The sequence below is a fragment of the Gobius niger genome (assembly GCF_951799975.1).
Source record: "Gobius niger genome assembly, chromosome: 6".
NCBI classification, from domain to species: Eukaryota; Metazoa; Chordata; class Actinopteri; order Gobiiformes; family Gobiidae; genus Gobius; species Gobius niger.
The window spans coordinates 22,425,481-22,441,519 of record NC_136857.1 but is presented as its reverse complement, the minus strand read 5'-3'; the positions used below and the strand labels follow the sequence as shown (position 1 = coordinate 22,441,519).

The following is a 16,039-nucleotide window of genomic DNA, read 5'->3' as shown; positions in this document are numbered from 1 at the left end:
GCAAATCATTTAGCTGCCCAGTCGCTACTGATAAAACACAGTTACGTCCCAATATTCCTTTTATATGAACCGTAATCGCAATATATTACATCTTAAAAACGACTTATTATTGTGGAATGAGTTCATATCTGTTGCAGTTTTGACGGCACAATCATGATTCTTTTAGCGTTTGGGATCGTTAGTGTTCTGATAACGTTAATGGGTTACATTCTATCAAAACAAAAATAAATAAATCACTTGAGATTTTACCATCTATGAAAACTTTAAATTCAAAACTTTAAACACCAAGATTTATACGTAGTTTACAAGACATTTTCACACAAAATCAGTGTTGGCTATATGAGTTCGAGCGAAGTACTTACCTAAGAGAGTCTGTATGGAGTCTCTGAATGGACGAGAGAATTGACCCCAGATCTAGAAGAGCCAAACCGGTCAGCGGTCACGATGTCTCTTCACTAGTGTGTACAAAACAATCTTCAGACATCCACCTCATTTAAAAAATCATGCATTTTTTGCTTCTGTTTTGCGGCTACTGTTGCCAGGTAACAGTGTTTTAATTGGAATTTCTTTTTTTTCTCATTATAAATTTTAAAATGGAAGAGAAGACTAGAAACAATATCCACTGAAGGTTATCGAAAGATGGAAACAAAATATGAAATGTGTCCCTATTGTGCCTGGTTGGGTAGGTAAGATAGGTAAGATAGAATAGAGTTAATGTTGAAAATTCACCATTATGGGCACAAACCACCATGTTTCTCATGAGCAGCTGCTAGCGTTGCAAAAACAATTTAAAAGTAAACAAGCGAGCTGTGGCGCAATTTGTTCACTACTGGCATCAATACATAGGCCTATATCTAGCTCGCTGTAGTTTACAAATGCTGTTATGTGTTAAAGAGAGGGTATTATTCTTTTTTCAATCACACAGCACCAGTCTATAGCACACTACAATGATGACCAAACCTTCTGTTGGTCTGTAAATGAAGTAAATTAGAATAACTGCCTTGTATGAAATTGCTCTCTCAAAATGGCTGTAGTGAATGTCTTGAAATAGGCCTCTGTCTCTTTAAGAACCTCTGACCCTTTCAGACACGCCCCCTCCACACGCTGTCTGTGGCATCAGTGGGGAGGGGGTTCTGCTGAGGAGCAGTGGTTGGTTACTCGGCTGGTGACGAAAGCTCTGAGGCGTCTCCAGGAGGTGGGGGCGTTCCTAGGAGGACTCAGGCAAACCTATCCCTAAAATGGCTGCCATCAGAGTCTTTACAGATTACTCAAAAATACGTGAACTTGCCAAGGCAACACTTCAGGCATGTTTTTAATGAGGGAATGATATAATAACATGATGGAAAGCTTGAAAAAGTCAATTTTGCATAATACCTTCCCTTTAATAACTCCTGCATCCTGTATGGTCTCATTATTTATAATTATATATAACTAATAGCTAATCAACTAATCCCAGATAACTTACAACACAACCCTGAGCTCCTGCCTTATTATGGATGGCATGTAGAGGACCCCGTTTTGCTTTGCGGTGACTCTGCTCGCCTTTCATCTAGAGAGAGAATATCCTGACCCGCCTGCTGACCTTATTTCAGTCCAACTTTCCAACTTCTCAAACTTGTAACATTTCATCACCCTCTGTGACTCCCCCCTGTCGTTCACGCTGTAGAGACATTCACTAAACCTCTTACACTTTTCTCATCTCACGCTGCTTTCTTCCTCCTCAAACCACCATAACACTTTCTCAGGGACTTGGCTTCCTCATATCCGCGCTCCAAAAATAACTTTGTGGGAAGAACTTTCTTATATTTGAGAGAGGAAACTGGCTGCATTTCACTTACAAAAACTGCAAGTACATCAGTGAGGAAGCCATTGTTAAGGTTGGAGTAGTTACTGAATGAGATCATTTGCCCCAGAACAAGAGTATGGTGCATTCGAGGCTGGTCAGATACTCCACATACGGTGCCTTCAAGGAAGTCTGAGAGTGTTTTTAACCACTATCCTGGTTTCCCTATCTATCTATTTTTCATATTTCCTCTCATCATTGATAGCGCTACCTGTCGAGGTCCACACACTGAAGTTTACCCATTCTATAAACGCTTTTGTCTCTATTTCATTACGTCTTTTGGGCAACAGAAAGCAGATGTGAACGTGAATAACCGCGTAGTGCAAATGGCAGGTAACAGGTTATTTAGTGTTCATGTGCATGAAGGCAGACGGTCTGGTCTGGATGGTCTGAGCTTCCTGCCTGAGGGGCCAAGCAAAAAACTAAACTTTCTATAATTATTTTAAAACTACTTTATCAAATTATGAATTGTAAATATAGTCTTCTACCCAATAAAGATATAAAGACACGTAGAGGAGCAAAGGGGTTCAACAGTCCATGAATACATGTAACAGAGAACGGCTAACATAATGCTTCATGTTTATATTCTGCCAGAAAACGGCTCTTTGACACTCCCGTCTAATACATGTGGATTGCAACAGCGATAACCACATGTTCCAAGTGTTTATCTGATGGTTGTAAATCTTTTTTCTTTCCTTTCTCTGGAGCAGCAGTTGGAGGGAGACCTGGAGATCCTGGCTTTGGTCTCCTACTCCTCTCTGTGCCTGTCCATGCTGTGTCTGCTGATGACCGTGCTGGCTCTGTGCTGCCTGCGCCTCAAGTCCAACACCAGGAGCATCCACTGCAACACGGCGGCGGCCATGTTCCTCTCGGAGCTGGTGTTCCTGCTCGGGGTCAACCAGACCGAGCAGCAGGTGAGGAGGACTGGCTCTCGGATTATGTGCAATCGCATCATTAATGTCTCGGGCTGAAAAGACGAATCTCTCTTGCTGCGGATGTGGATTTTCTCAGCACGAAGCAGTGTAAAGATAGTGTCCTTTTTTCTCACAATATGCTACAAACTAAATGTTCTCTCACTCGCTGTGTCTGTGGAGGAGTGTGAGAGAACAGCGTCTGGTGCTACCTCATCCTAAAATACATGATTTTTTTATGTGGGGGTGCAAAATTAAACACTTTTAAGCTTTGAGTTAAAGGTGCATTATGCAACTTTTTAGGTGGAAAAAGAAAAGTTGATATTTGTCTGTATTTGACCTTGTACTGACCCAGCGGCTGTATGTGGTCAACATGACACCTTTACTTTCGATCGCAGCGGTCTGTAGGACGCTCCAGGACCTAATGTTTTGAAGGTTTTCACTGGTGACGGACCCTCTCACCAGAAAACGTACAAAAGCATTGACCCTGGAGCGTTGTAGAGGCCACTGTGATTGAAAGTAAAGGTGTCATGTTGACCACATACAGCCGCTGGGTCACTACAAGGTCAAATACGCACAAATATCAACCTTTCTTTCTACATAAAAAGTTGCATAATGCACCTTTAAACTTATTTTAGAAGTAGCAGTACAAACGACACCATTAACCCATTCGAGCTCCTCAACACGCCTTTGAACATCCCCCAAAGTGCTTCACGAGAGACGATTTTTCCATATCCGGCGTACTTAAGTAGCCACAGTTAGCCGTAGACCGACTGAAGCGCCACAACCTGACCCTCTGACCAGCACCGACAGCTGTCTTCTTGTCTCCAGTTCTTGTGCACAGTGGTGGCCATCTTGCTGCATTACTTCTTCATGTCCACGTTTGCCTGGATGTTCGTGGAGGGGCTGCACATCTACCGGATGCAGACGGAGCAACGAAACATCAACTACGGAGCCATGAGGTTCTACTACGCCATCGGCTGGGGAGTCCCTGCGATCATCACCGGTAAGAAATGTATCTCTCTCATTCAAAATGTGTTTTTTTTCTTTCGTTTTTTACACTCCTGTGACTTAAGTATTCATTGTGAGCAGCGTCAGTGTCATGTCTCTAAAAATACAGATTTACAACAGTAATACAACATATTTTATTTTATGTTTGTCACAGATTATACCCCACAGTAAACTGAAGGAACCAAATATATTTTTATGAGCTACAGTAGACAGCAGCGTTTTTCTCCCTCCCTTGTTGACAGATAAACCTTGCTGACAGAGGTATAAATTGCCTGTCTGACTGAGAGGTTTGATATTAACTGTCAGTTAAGCCAGTTCTATAGTGTTATCTCTAGATACAGACGTAGCGCTCCGTATTGGGGCGTATATGTCTACGAAAGAGTAACTGGTGGGTTGTAGTAAAGAAGCATTAGTAGTAGCAGCAGCTCATTTTCTCCAGTTCAGTTCTACCCAAATCTAAAAGCTTCTTGACTGGAGCTTATAGCCTATAGTAACGCATTATTTGAAAGCTAGGACCTACGAAACTGATCCTGACTTTTTTGTTGCGCTGTTGCCACGTTTTTGTCACATTTTTAAGCATTTTTGTCGCTTTTTTATGTGTTATTGTTCAGCCAAACTGGAGAAAATGTGCTTGGTTCAGGTGGGGGTTAAGAGGTTAAAAGTTGGAGTGTTGGGATAGCAGGCCTTGGTGTCTAAAGGTTGGTGCTTCGATGCCACCGCCATCCAGAGCATTCTGTCATTGTGTCCTTGGGCAAGACATTTCACCTACTTTGCCTCTGTACCAATAAGGTGCGTGAGTGAATTAAAGTGTGAGTGTCAAGAAAAGAACTTAGTGTAACAGTTGTGTTTTTCACCTTATATACAGTTCATATTTGGATCTGTACTGCTTGTCGTCTCTATGTTTTGTTTTGTTTTTGCTCATCTCTAAATCTCTAAATGTTTGTTATCCCCGACCAGGTCTGTCGGTGGGCCTGGACCCTGAGGGCTATGGGAACCCAGACTTCTGCTGGATCTCCATCTACGACAAACTCATCTGGAGCTTTGCTGGACCCATCGCCATTGTCATCCTGGTACGACAGCCACACCAGAAAGATCACACAATCAATATTCACATAGCTATTTTACAACATTATTTAATACCAAGGTCCTCAACTGCATCTCAAGCTTTTGCCTTCATGTTAGAGTTATAAAACGGCCATTCCCCGCGGGTCCAAGTGTCTTTATCACATCGATCCACTGAGCTCCTGCTGCTGTAGCTTCAGGACATGTCCAGTTTTCCCCCCTGCCTTTTCTTATCCTTCTGTGTTCGCCGCTGTCCTTCAGATGAACGGAGCCATCTTCATGATTGTAGTCAAGATGTCCTGCAACTCCACGCAGAAGGAGACCAAGAAACTGCCTGTCATGTGAGTACGATCCATTTAATTAAAATTAGTCGCAAAATGAAGATATTATAGGAGTGTGTGGGGAAATATGAGTGCGTTTGCCGGTTTCTATCTCCTTAAATCCCTGGTCAGTAATTCACCAGAGTAAAAAATAATTTGACATTTAAATCTGGGCCAAACCCAGACCGTGCTGTGATTTTGGCTCAAAGTCTCCTCAGATCTTTGTGTCCCTCTGAGCTTTACTGACTGGCACGCTCAGAGGGAGATGTTTTTATGTGATGAGTGTATCCCTATCCGGAACTTTAGTTCAACCTTAATGTGTAGCATGAAAAGAACTTTTAAAATATTTTTTTTGTCTTTCTTATCCTTGTCAGAGCGGCGATACGCAACTCCTTCCTGCTGCTCCTGGTGGCCTCGTCCACTTGGTTCTGTGGACTCATGGCAGTGAACAACAGTATCCTGGCTTTTTACTACATCTTCAACATGCTCTGCCTTCTACAGGTAATATCAAGAACTCACTGTGCTTTACTTCGCACCAGTTGAACTTTGGTATTTTAGAAAACCCTGATTAAAAACATCGTACTGTTGTTTCACTCGCATGCTTCAGTAATCATAAGTCCTGACATCTTCACCAAACATGTTCTGATCATGATTTGCCGGTGTAATTTTTGCTGTGCTCTTTTGGTCACTGGCTCATAAACGAAGACTAGCACCATCTGCCTGCCTTCAGTATTTCTACATAACTACATGTTTATAACTAGGGGTATTTTCTAAACTAAGCACTACAAAAGAGCAACGCTAAGGTGTTGAAAGGTAATACTCAAAGCCTAAATAAAGCATCATTTTAAATCTTTCAGTCGGGTGAGTTTGACTTGAGCCACTCCTAGATTCATCCTGGTGTAATGTACATCTGGCTTAGACGATGGTGGGGATGGTGCACTCGCAAGTTCTGAAGTTGGTGATTTGATCCTCGTGCTGAAAGACACTTCATCCACCAAATCAACGTGTTTTGTTTGTGGTTTAGACCGGCTTGAGAGCTGCTCTTAGTACATTTGATCATGACTGTGGATTTCTGCTGTCGTTTCAGGGCGCTTGTGTCCTGCTGGCGTTCACTGTGTTCAGCTCAGAGGTGCAGGAGGCCTGGAGGGTGCTGTGTTTGGGGAAGAAGAGTCCTGCAGAGGAGCCGCCCCGACCGCCGCAAAACAATGTAAGTACTGATTTCATTTATGTTCATACACACCCTCTGAATTTGTGAATTTATTACTTAAAGTGGACATAACAGATTATAACCATTTTATAATTTATAATGTTGTTTAATCGTCATCTGTTCTGAGCCGTTCTGCGAGCCATACCACAAAGGTTATTCTTACATGTGCCAGCAGGAGAAGCCCCAGTCAAGATCTTCACCAGCTCTAGCGCCTGTATTACATTATTACTATTGAATTGTTACAGAAACATAATTTAAAATTATAAAACATAAGATATCAATCCTGAAGCAAAAAAGTCTAATTTAAAGCCCCATATGAATGACGTGTCCACTTAAATACAAATGCTATTACTACAATATTAAGCAAACTTAAAGGGACTAGACAGTGTTTAAAAATGTTGAAATTATGTATTTTCCTCCCCCTACATGTTCCAGCAATGTCCCAATGTTTAGAATGAGCCCAGACCTGTTCACCACCTGCCGCTAAAGTCCTGCGCTGTCACTCAAAAAGGTGTTAATCCAGGCAGGCACGAACTTAATACAGAAACTGTAGTTATGCATAAGACCTGAGGTGGCAGTAGCGAGTATGAAAATGTAAACTTCCATCTAGTCCCTTTAAAGCCACACTGCGTAGAATTTTTCTCACAAAAAAATGTAAATACAAGCATTAGATATTTTCATGATTGAAAAATACCTCATAAATGTACAAATAAACATGAGCTGTTGCTGTGAGCGGCTCAGCTCTCCTATGACATGACTGTAACCGGGAGTGGGTGCGTCTCCAGCTCGTCTCCATGGAGATGTGACTAAAGTCAAAAGTAAATTTGAGATTTTAATAGGTTCGGTCTTCATCCAAATCCATTCTTTGACCCACTGCAGTAAAAGCATTTTCTGTGTTGAGCTGGTCATTAGGAGCATGTTTTTTTCTGATGGCAACAGTATAATCCAAAATGTTACGCATTGTGCCTTTAAGTTGCAAATGCAATGTGAGCTTTAGGTTGTGGTTCTTTATCTTTAGTTTGCAGAATGTAGCCGCTTATATAATCTTGCTGAGAAAAATGCAACATTAAGAAAGAAGCTGTTACAAATATTATTGCTTTACTTTTGGGATTCAAGAAATCTCTGGTAAAGGGAAACTACACTAATCCACCCTATCCACCCTGCTGAATCTTTGAAAATGGTTGAAAATACTTCTTTTTTTCTCCCGTCCCTAAAATGAATCATAAATATGTTATCATTTACTCAAAGTCTCTTGGGACGCTCACCTTTCCCATCTCAAAAGTCCCAGGGTTAAAACAACATCAGCCGTTTCTCTATTAATATCCCGCACTTTACCTCACGCTGGACGGGACATACTGTATCTGGGGAGAAAGCAGGGTTAAAAGCATAGATATCTGCCGAGACATAATTCTTATACTGTATGTGTGCTGAGTCGAACAGCAAAGGGTTAACTCTGACCCTGGGGACAAAATGAGAGGTTTTCAGAGCGAGGAAAATGCCAGATAGATGCGTTTGAATGAGTTTTAAAGCTACAAGGTGGGTTACGGGTTAAAATCTAGGTCATGGAGTGGGCCCTGAAGGCGAAAAAGAGACGCAGGATGGACAGGGTGACATGAAAAAAGAGCCAGCGCACTTCTATACATGTGGTAATTGACATATGAAGAGTTCGCAGGAGCCTATTCATTAAAATCATCATGTTTCATCGTATTTACTTATTTGTCTTACGGCGTGCTGTTGATAATGGCTTATTGAAGGGGTTGGGTTGAACTGAGGGACACGGAGTGCAATGTTATGGGACCTTTCTGGAGCAATGTGACTTTTCTGTCCTGTCAGACGCAGAACCCCTATCACAACGCGTCTCTACTGGAGCAGAGCGGGCTCCACAGAATCACTCTGGGCACCTCCACCGTCTCCTCCGTCAGCTCCGCCAGGTATGTTTCGTGTGGGAAGGAATCTAGTTAATGTGCAAGGTTGAAGCTGACAGTGAATTTGTTTATTTTGCCTATAAATGTAGGAAAGTGTGCCCGACAGTTTGTGGGTTACCTTTGAGGATATGTTTAGAGTTGACACGAAAGACGCTTGAGGCAGAATTCCCTGTTATATTCCCTCAGTGCACACAAAGTTCACTGGGTCACTGTGATGAGGCTGAGGGAGGTTTGAAGTAATGATGTTGGAAGTACAGTATTTACAGCAACACTAATGTCCCCATACACAACACAGCCTGCCTGTTGTAAATCTGAATTGTGTACAATCATACGCTTATTTTTTTTGCAGAGAAAACCTTTTGGCCCGACAGACTTTGGACCAAACTATCGGCCACACAGGAGCCACAGACCTGGACGTGGCAATGTTTCACCGAGACGGAGGTAAAACACCAAAACACCTCTTTTATACCACTTATTATTCAAGGCTGAGATGGTTAGGATACAGCAATCATTTACTAATTTGTACTGAGTTGTTTTTTAGATTAATTAAGATGTTTCGCTTTTCATTCAAGAAGCTTCCACAGTTCCTTTGGTTGAAATGGAGAAGCTTCTTGGAGGAGAGGATAAACATCTTGAATTTAAAAACAACCCAGTGCAGATGACCAGGAAACCTTTTTCTACAATAGAAACAGTAAACTAGTACAACTGAGAGCTCACATCATCATTATTATGGTCTGGACATGTACTTGAGACACACTAGAAGAGATTTTTGAATGTCGAGAAAGATGACAAGGTTAGACTTTGCGGATGATTTATTGTGGACATTGAAGCAGAACTCAGTAATTTTTGCTCCTTGAGGCCACAAGTGCCACTGCAGCTGTGCCTGTTACGTTTTTTTTCTCATTAATTGTCTGTGAGAGTAAATAGTACGCTGAGAAAAGACACAATGGAGATAATTTTTTTCACTCAAACTTGGCTGTTAACACTGTTTAAGTGGTTAGCTTTGCCTGTTAGCATGTTAGCTTCTTCTGATCGTGATAAACCAAAAAACAACGTTTTGCAAAATGTTCATCAACAAACCAAAAGCTGTAGACAGAATACAGCCAGGACTTACCTGTCCGCTATGTCATGAATCTCAGAAAAGTGAGCCATAAGGGATTTGTCGACAACTGAGAGCAGCGAGGGAGATGTTTTTTAGTGTGTATTGGTGCTCCGGGTCGGTTTTCTGGCCAGAGACAACGGGGGAGGTGAAAGACCCCCCCAATCATCTTGTATTACCCTCAGAGGGACTACGAAAAGGATTTATTAAGGTGAAAAAGTCACTTAGTTCTGCTTTAAAGTGAACAAAGCAAAATGTCATATGAGTCATATTTATAGGAGTTGTACTGTAGAAGTAGCCAAGCAGTGTTTGGAATAACGCCGTTTAAAAGAACGGCGTTAGGTAACGGTGTTATTTTTTCAGTAACGGAGTAATCTAATTCATTACTCTCCTCGTCGTTACAACGCCGTTATCGTTACTGGGTAAACAAAGTGGCACTTTACAATTGGGCTGAATGAAGCGCCGCGGTGTCAGCATGGGGAGAGCAGTGGAGAGGGTGGGCGGAGTCTGACGGAGCAGAACACGCACATCTGACTGTCCGTGCAGAGTACTGCATCGCACTCTCTGCTCCATAAACTACTCGTGTCCCCGAACCGCGGCTTGTCATCCCCACAGCGCGGTGCAGCCGCAGGGGAGAATCAAGTTGGTGATCATTGATCAGTAGTGTTGGAACTTATTTTTAACCCAAAGACGCAGTGGTCTTTCTCCCTCTCTCTCTCAGCGCCTTTCTTCTTCCTCTCTCCCCGCTCTCCGCTCCATACAACAGTGCAAGGCCACTAACCTTCTGGGGCATGTAAACATAGATTTGCTGACGATTGTTTAACAGAGAGACATCATGCCTGTGCGTAAAGTCTGCCCTGATTGTTGGCACATGTTACTCCTGCTCCTCCCCATTCTCTTTGAATACGGCCGTATTCCTACATTGATAAAACAGCGGCGCAAATGCAATACCACTCAGTCACAGGGGCCTCCCCCACTCACCCCCCATTCAGTTCATTCAGTTACTATGAACATCTTTGAACATCTTTGAACACCTGTCTGTTCTAACCATTTCAATTGACTTGTGAAAACAGCAACAACAACAAAAACAAATTCTTTGACATATAGCAACACAAATAGTTACTTTCCCTGGTAACGAGTTACTTTTATTATAGAGTAATTCAGTTACTAACTCAGTTACTTTTTGGAACAAGTAGTTTGTAACTATAACTAATTACTTTTTAAAAGTAACGTTCCCAACACTGTAGCCAAGTTGTAGCAGTAGTGGTAGTGGCATTTGCAGTAGTACATTTGTAGAGGCAGCAGCATCCTTTGTTGATGTTAGTAATATTGTAAGTAACTATGTGTTGTTAGTAGGAATAGTTGAGTTGTAATGGTGTTTTTGCTGTAATGGTGGCCACCATAATGGTACATGTTACAAACGTGTTCTCTCAGGTGAGGAGTCGGACTCAGATTCTGACCTGTCGATGGACGAGGACCGCAGCCTGTCCATCCCGTCCTCAGAGAGCGAGGATAACGTCCGACTGAGGGGGCGCATCCAGAGGAGATTCAAACGGACCACTCAGGGGGAGAGACTGCTCACTGAGCCCGCCCACAACGGGACCAAAGGTAAATGCTCTGTTGATGTATGCACTGCTAAATCACGCCAAAACCATCCAATTTATGTGGCATATAAACAGTCGCCGCTCTAGTAAGTTGCCTTTTTATGAATGTTTAACACAATACATACACATAAAACACCAGCACATTCATCTCTCTTTTTAATTTAGCCAGGAATATTTATATGTAGTCAGAATGAGCAAAAACAGCCAAACCATCATTTCAAATGTTTGTTTGATGATATTCATTTCAATTATCAATGTTTTATTGCCCCCTAGTGGTGGTCACGGCACATTTTTAAGTGAAGAAATTGCCACATACACATTGCAGGACCAAAAAAAGGAAAAAATAAAGTACACAATATTCCGTTGGACGGCTTTTAGGTTTTATTACAGCCAGCGTTTGCTGTGGCACAGTTTGAATAAGCTTCTGCAATGTCAAAAGATCCAGTGTTACATGCAGTACATTTTTAACCAAGATCCTGTGCAAAGTCCTCTTCAATGGGGTTAAGATCTGGACTCTGTGGTGGCCAATCCATGTGTGAAAATGATGTGTCAACTCCCTGAACCTCGCACTGTCATATTGGAGTATGCCCGTGACATCAGGGAAGAAGAAAGCTGTTGATGGAATAACATTCAGGATGTCCAGGCAGTCAGCTGATCTCATTCTTTGGGAACATAGTGTTGCTGAACCTAGACTTGACCAACTGCAGCGACCCCAGATCAGAACAGTTAGTTACATCCAGTTGCCGACTTTGTTTTTCTGGGCAGTGTCATTTCCAATAAGATACTAAAACAGAACAACAAGAGCCATAACATTTACTGCTTTTGAACATGAGCCCTGTTTAAACACAGTCATCAAACATACAGATGGATTAGCAATCATATAGTCCAATCAGTCGAAACAGTCGGAACATCATGTCTCGAAGACTGATTTAAAACATCTGTGCACTGGCATGTAAGCACCACTTCAGTCACAAACACATCTCTGAGGACATGAAACATCGGCTGTGTCGATTGATCCAGCCCTATGACTTCTGTTTATTACAAATGTCACTCCATAACGACTGTTTATTTGAGAAAATACCAGATAGAAATCAATGAATCAATGAAGTGATCAATACCACGCTCGTGCTGCAGCTGTCATGTGACCTCAAAGGAAGGTCATCTGACTGTAATGAGGGTTTTATTTTGACTGACAGGCAGCCGACTGAGACATGATTAAGATAATGCCGTGAAATTAAATATGAGCACATATAGATTCAGTCCGTGTTTTGTCCTCATCCAGCCCTGGTTAAATCCTGGTTTAGCCTGGTAAATACATTTCCTATACATTCCTTTTTTCATCTTGGTTCCAATACGACAAAAAAGCAGTCAATCATAACTTTTTCCATAACCGCGGTTCAGGTCTATTCCAAATCTCCTCTGCTCAAGTCGTGTTTCAGACCAGGTTCAGTCTTGGTTTCACCGTGGTCCATGTTTGTCCTGGTGTCGGTCTAGTCCTGGTTTAGTCCTCAGCCTGTCCACATCATCCAAACACCATCATCCTCATCGTCATGCGGTCCAAGCCAAAGCCCTAAGTCCTGGTTCTGTTGTAGACCTGGATGGAAACGACCTGCTCTCCTATTGGCCGGCGCTGGAGCAGACCACCGACCCCACGCAGAAGTGGGGCTCGGAGCGGCCCCTGGGGTCCGACGCCGCAAACAACAACATGGAGGCGGCTTTGACGAGCGGAGACGAGAGCGCGACGCAGGGACACAGGCACCGCAAAGGTCTGGGCCGCTCGAGACTACTACGACAACTGGCCACTCTTTCCATTTCTCTATTGTGTACATTTCAACCCCGAGTGATGAAATAGACTGCGCCGTTCGGGGAATAGTTTTTCAATAGAACAAATCTGACCCCAGCAGCGATGGCAGGTTGGTCAGTGGGAACAATTTGACGTGGGACCTTGTGGTGAAGTTAGCGTGTTCTTCTCACGTCTGCGTAGGTTTCTCACATTTCAACTTGAAACTTCTCACCAAAGTCATTCTGGGAAGTCAAGAATGTCTATCTAAATAGAGGTGTGTTTTATGCTGTGTCCCTTATTGCTTATGTTTTTGTTTTTCTAAGAAACTTTTTCCCAAAGCAGTTTTTTTCCCCCCTGTTTGTAGTGGTTACACAATACGTCAATCCAGCTACATTCATTGGCATTTTTAATACATCTTTCAACTTTCAAATCAATGACATACTGTTTCACGTCCAGGCTAAACCAGGACTTAGTACAAACCCAGGTGTCAACAAGGACTACTAAGCTGTGGAAAGATATACAGTTGTGCTCAAAAGTTACATACCCTGGTAGAATTTTTGATTTTTTGACTATTTTTCAAAGAATATGAAAGATAACAGTGGTTGTGTGAAGCCATTTATGGTGAAACAACTGAATTTGCTCATTTTAAATCATAATGATTGGAAGTTTACATACCCCAGTTTTTAATACTGTGTATTGCCCGGTATGGTGCCTTTGATGAAAAGTGCACCATACCTACTGTGAAATATGGAGATGTTTTGCTGATGCCAGTGGCTCCAGCAGAATAAAGTGAAGGCCCCGTTAGTGTCCATCTCCTGACCTCAATATCATTGAACCACAGTGGGGAGAGCTCAAACATGCAAAACAGCTCAGGAACTTACAGGAACTGGAGGCTTTTTGCCAAGATGAATGGGCCGAACCCCATACACCCCATACACAACCACCACAAAAGACTCCAAGCTGTCATTGGCGTAATAAAGAGGGCAATACACAGTATTAAAAACTGGGGTACGTAAACTTTTGATCTAGGTCATTTTGGTACTTTCTTTTTTCCATACGATGTAAAAATAGCAAGCTAGTTGTTTGACCATAAGAGTAAAAAAACTTTTTGTGTCTTTCATATACTCAGAAAAAATAGTCAAAGAATATGAAAGATACATATTCTGGCAGAATTATGTAAACTTTTGAGCACAACTGTATATAGCATTTCCAATTTCATATTTTTTGCCTTTTCTTCTCTTTTCGCACATTTTTGTTGACTATTTTGAGTCGTCGTAAAACAAACCCTTTGTCTTTAAAAAGCCACTGTGACCAACCGCGCAATAACCAGAGATACAGAGCTGCTTTATTTCCCATAAGACTTCACTGAACGGCAGCTTTTAATCATCAAGTTACACTGGAAAACCCCAATACTCTTGACAAATATAAAGCCAGTGCACGGCGAACGCCTGTCCCTGTTTTTCAAAGCAAGTAGCAACAAAGGTAGCGCCTACTCAGTTTTATTCAATCTTCCTTCAAAAAACAAAGGCAAAGACTATCCATATATGAAGAAAATATGTTTTGACAGGAAAATGTTCGAATGAAAAAGAAGCATATTTACAGGTGAAGAGGAGAATATAAAGATCTCATTGGTTTTCAAACTTTTCACACGAGGCATTACTTATGGTACATGTTTTTGTATCTTTTATCACGTTTTTGTTGCATTTTCACCTTCGTTTAAGTCTCGTTTTTGTCGCTATTTTGCTGCTTTTTTCAAGAAGCTTTTAGATTTGGGTAATGCTTGGATAACTGGATATAACTGGAGACAATGTGCCTGGTTAAGTTGGGGGTTAAGAGGTTATATTGTAGGGCTGAAATTACTGTGGTCCACAATGAGGAGACTTTTTTTGTTTATTCTCAGGTATTTTGAAGAACCGTCTGGGCTGCCCCCCTACCCTCCAGGGCCTGTCGTCGATGGGCCGCGTCCCGAGCGAGCTCAACTGGTACCGCACCTCCACTCTGGGCCACCGGGGCGTCCCGGCTGCCTCCTACGGCCGCATGTACTCCGCTACGGCTAACGCTGCTAACTCCGCCAACACCGGCTCCTTATCCCAACCGGCCTCCCGCTACTCATCCAGGGAACACTTGGACTCCCTAGCCCGTAGACAGCTGTCCCGGGACCCTTTAGGACGGCAGACTGTGGGCGGATCCCGGGACCGACTGGATTCCCGAGGATCCAGGGACAATTTGGATCTGCTTCCCCGGAGACGTGAACTCAACCTGGGGCACAACACTTTGGGAAGCCTGGGGTTGGAAAGATCATCCAGGGAGAATTTGTCAGCGTCCCGGGACAGATTGGACAACCACCACGCGTCCAGGGAGGACTTGGGGGTGGACGGGGGTTACCTGGGCGGGTTGAGTAGGAGGCACACGGCGTCCCGGGAGCATATAGGGGCCGCCGTGACGAGCAGTAGGTCCAGGGAAGGGCTGGACCAGAGCAGGGAGTGGCTGAGGACACTGCCCCCCAGACAGACGTCCCACCCCCAGACAGAGCCGCCTCTGTCTGCTTCACCCCCTCCTCCCATCACAGAGGAGCAGGACCAGCCTCCACCACCATGTAAGTAGAGGGGCTAATGTTCATATTGTTTTTATAGTATTGAAAGTTTTACCTCATTACAATAAATACAGGAATCGCCCATATATGGTCATGTTTGAAGCAGGGGGAGAAAAAAGAAAAATCTAAACTTTCTAAAATTACTCCAAAACTACTTAAACAAATTGTAAATATAGTTTTCTACCCAACAAAGATACAAAGACATGGAGAGGGGCAAAAACGTTCAACAGCCCAGAATTACAAAAATAACGGAGATGCTTCATGTTAGCATCATGCTACATGCTAATGCTAGCTAGCGACGACTGTCTTTTTTTGCTTCTCTGCTGTGCCAAAACATCCATATAGGCTCGATTCAGACTTGACTTTATTTGGGTGTGATAAATAACTTTATATTCTGCCAGAAAATGGCAAAAAAAACAATCCCTAAACATACTTCCTTCCCTCTCAGCTAGGCCACGCCCCCTTGTATGGCACATTGCCGTCTGCATCTATTTCTAGTCCTTCGTCCAGATAGAGTCCAATGAAGTAACCAAAGGACTATTTATCTCTGTGCGTTACTTTAGAATCAACAGTACCTCCACAGCCTGCAGTCGTGTCCGGTTCTGGTCCAGTGACAATAATAAAACAGGGGAAGAATGGCTAAGCTTTTCCTGTTTTGACAATAAGAACAAGTCTTAATTC

At 42.8% G+C, this 16,039-nt stretch overlaps 1 protein-coding gene across 2 annotated transcripts in view; it reads left to right on the top strand.

The window, feature by feature from the left end:
• celsr3 (cadherin, EGF LAG seven-pass G-type receptor 3) overlaps positions 1-16,039 on the top strand; it is an 88,298-nt gene that overhangs the window by 69,090 nt on the left and 3,169 nt on the right. Inside the window, exons 25-35 of one of the 2 annotated variants that reach the window (XM_079557527.1) lie at positions 2,554-2,757; positions 3,586-3,760; positions 4,723-4,835; positions 5,089-5,168; positions 5,522-5,648; positions 6,235-6,354; positions 8,188-8,285; positions 8,629-8,720; positions 10,813-10,986; positions 12,575-12,748; positions 14,666-15,361. In XM_079557527.1, the coding sequence (XP_079413653.1) occupies positions 2,554-2,757; positions 3,586-3,760; positions 4,723-4,835; positions 5,089-5,168; positions 5,522-5,648; positions 6,235-6,354; positions 8,188-8,285; positions 8,629-8,720; positions 10,813-10,986; positions 12,575-12,748; positions 14,666-15,361 (2,053 nt within the window). The remainder of the gene's footprint in view (positions 1-2,553; positions 2,758-3,585; positions 3,761-4,722; positions 4,836-5,088; positions 5,169-5,521; positions 5,649-6,234; positions 6,355-8,187; positions 8,286-8,628; positions 8,721-10,812; positions 10,987-12,574; positions 12,749-14,665; positions 15,362-16,039) is intronic. The other variant, XM_079557528.1, reaches the window with a different exon arrangement.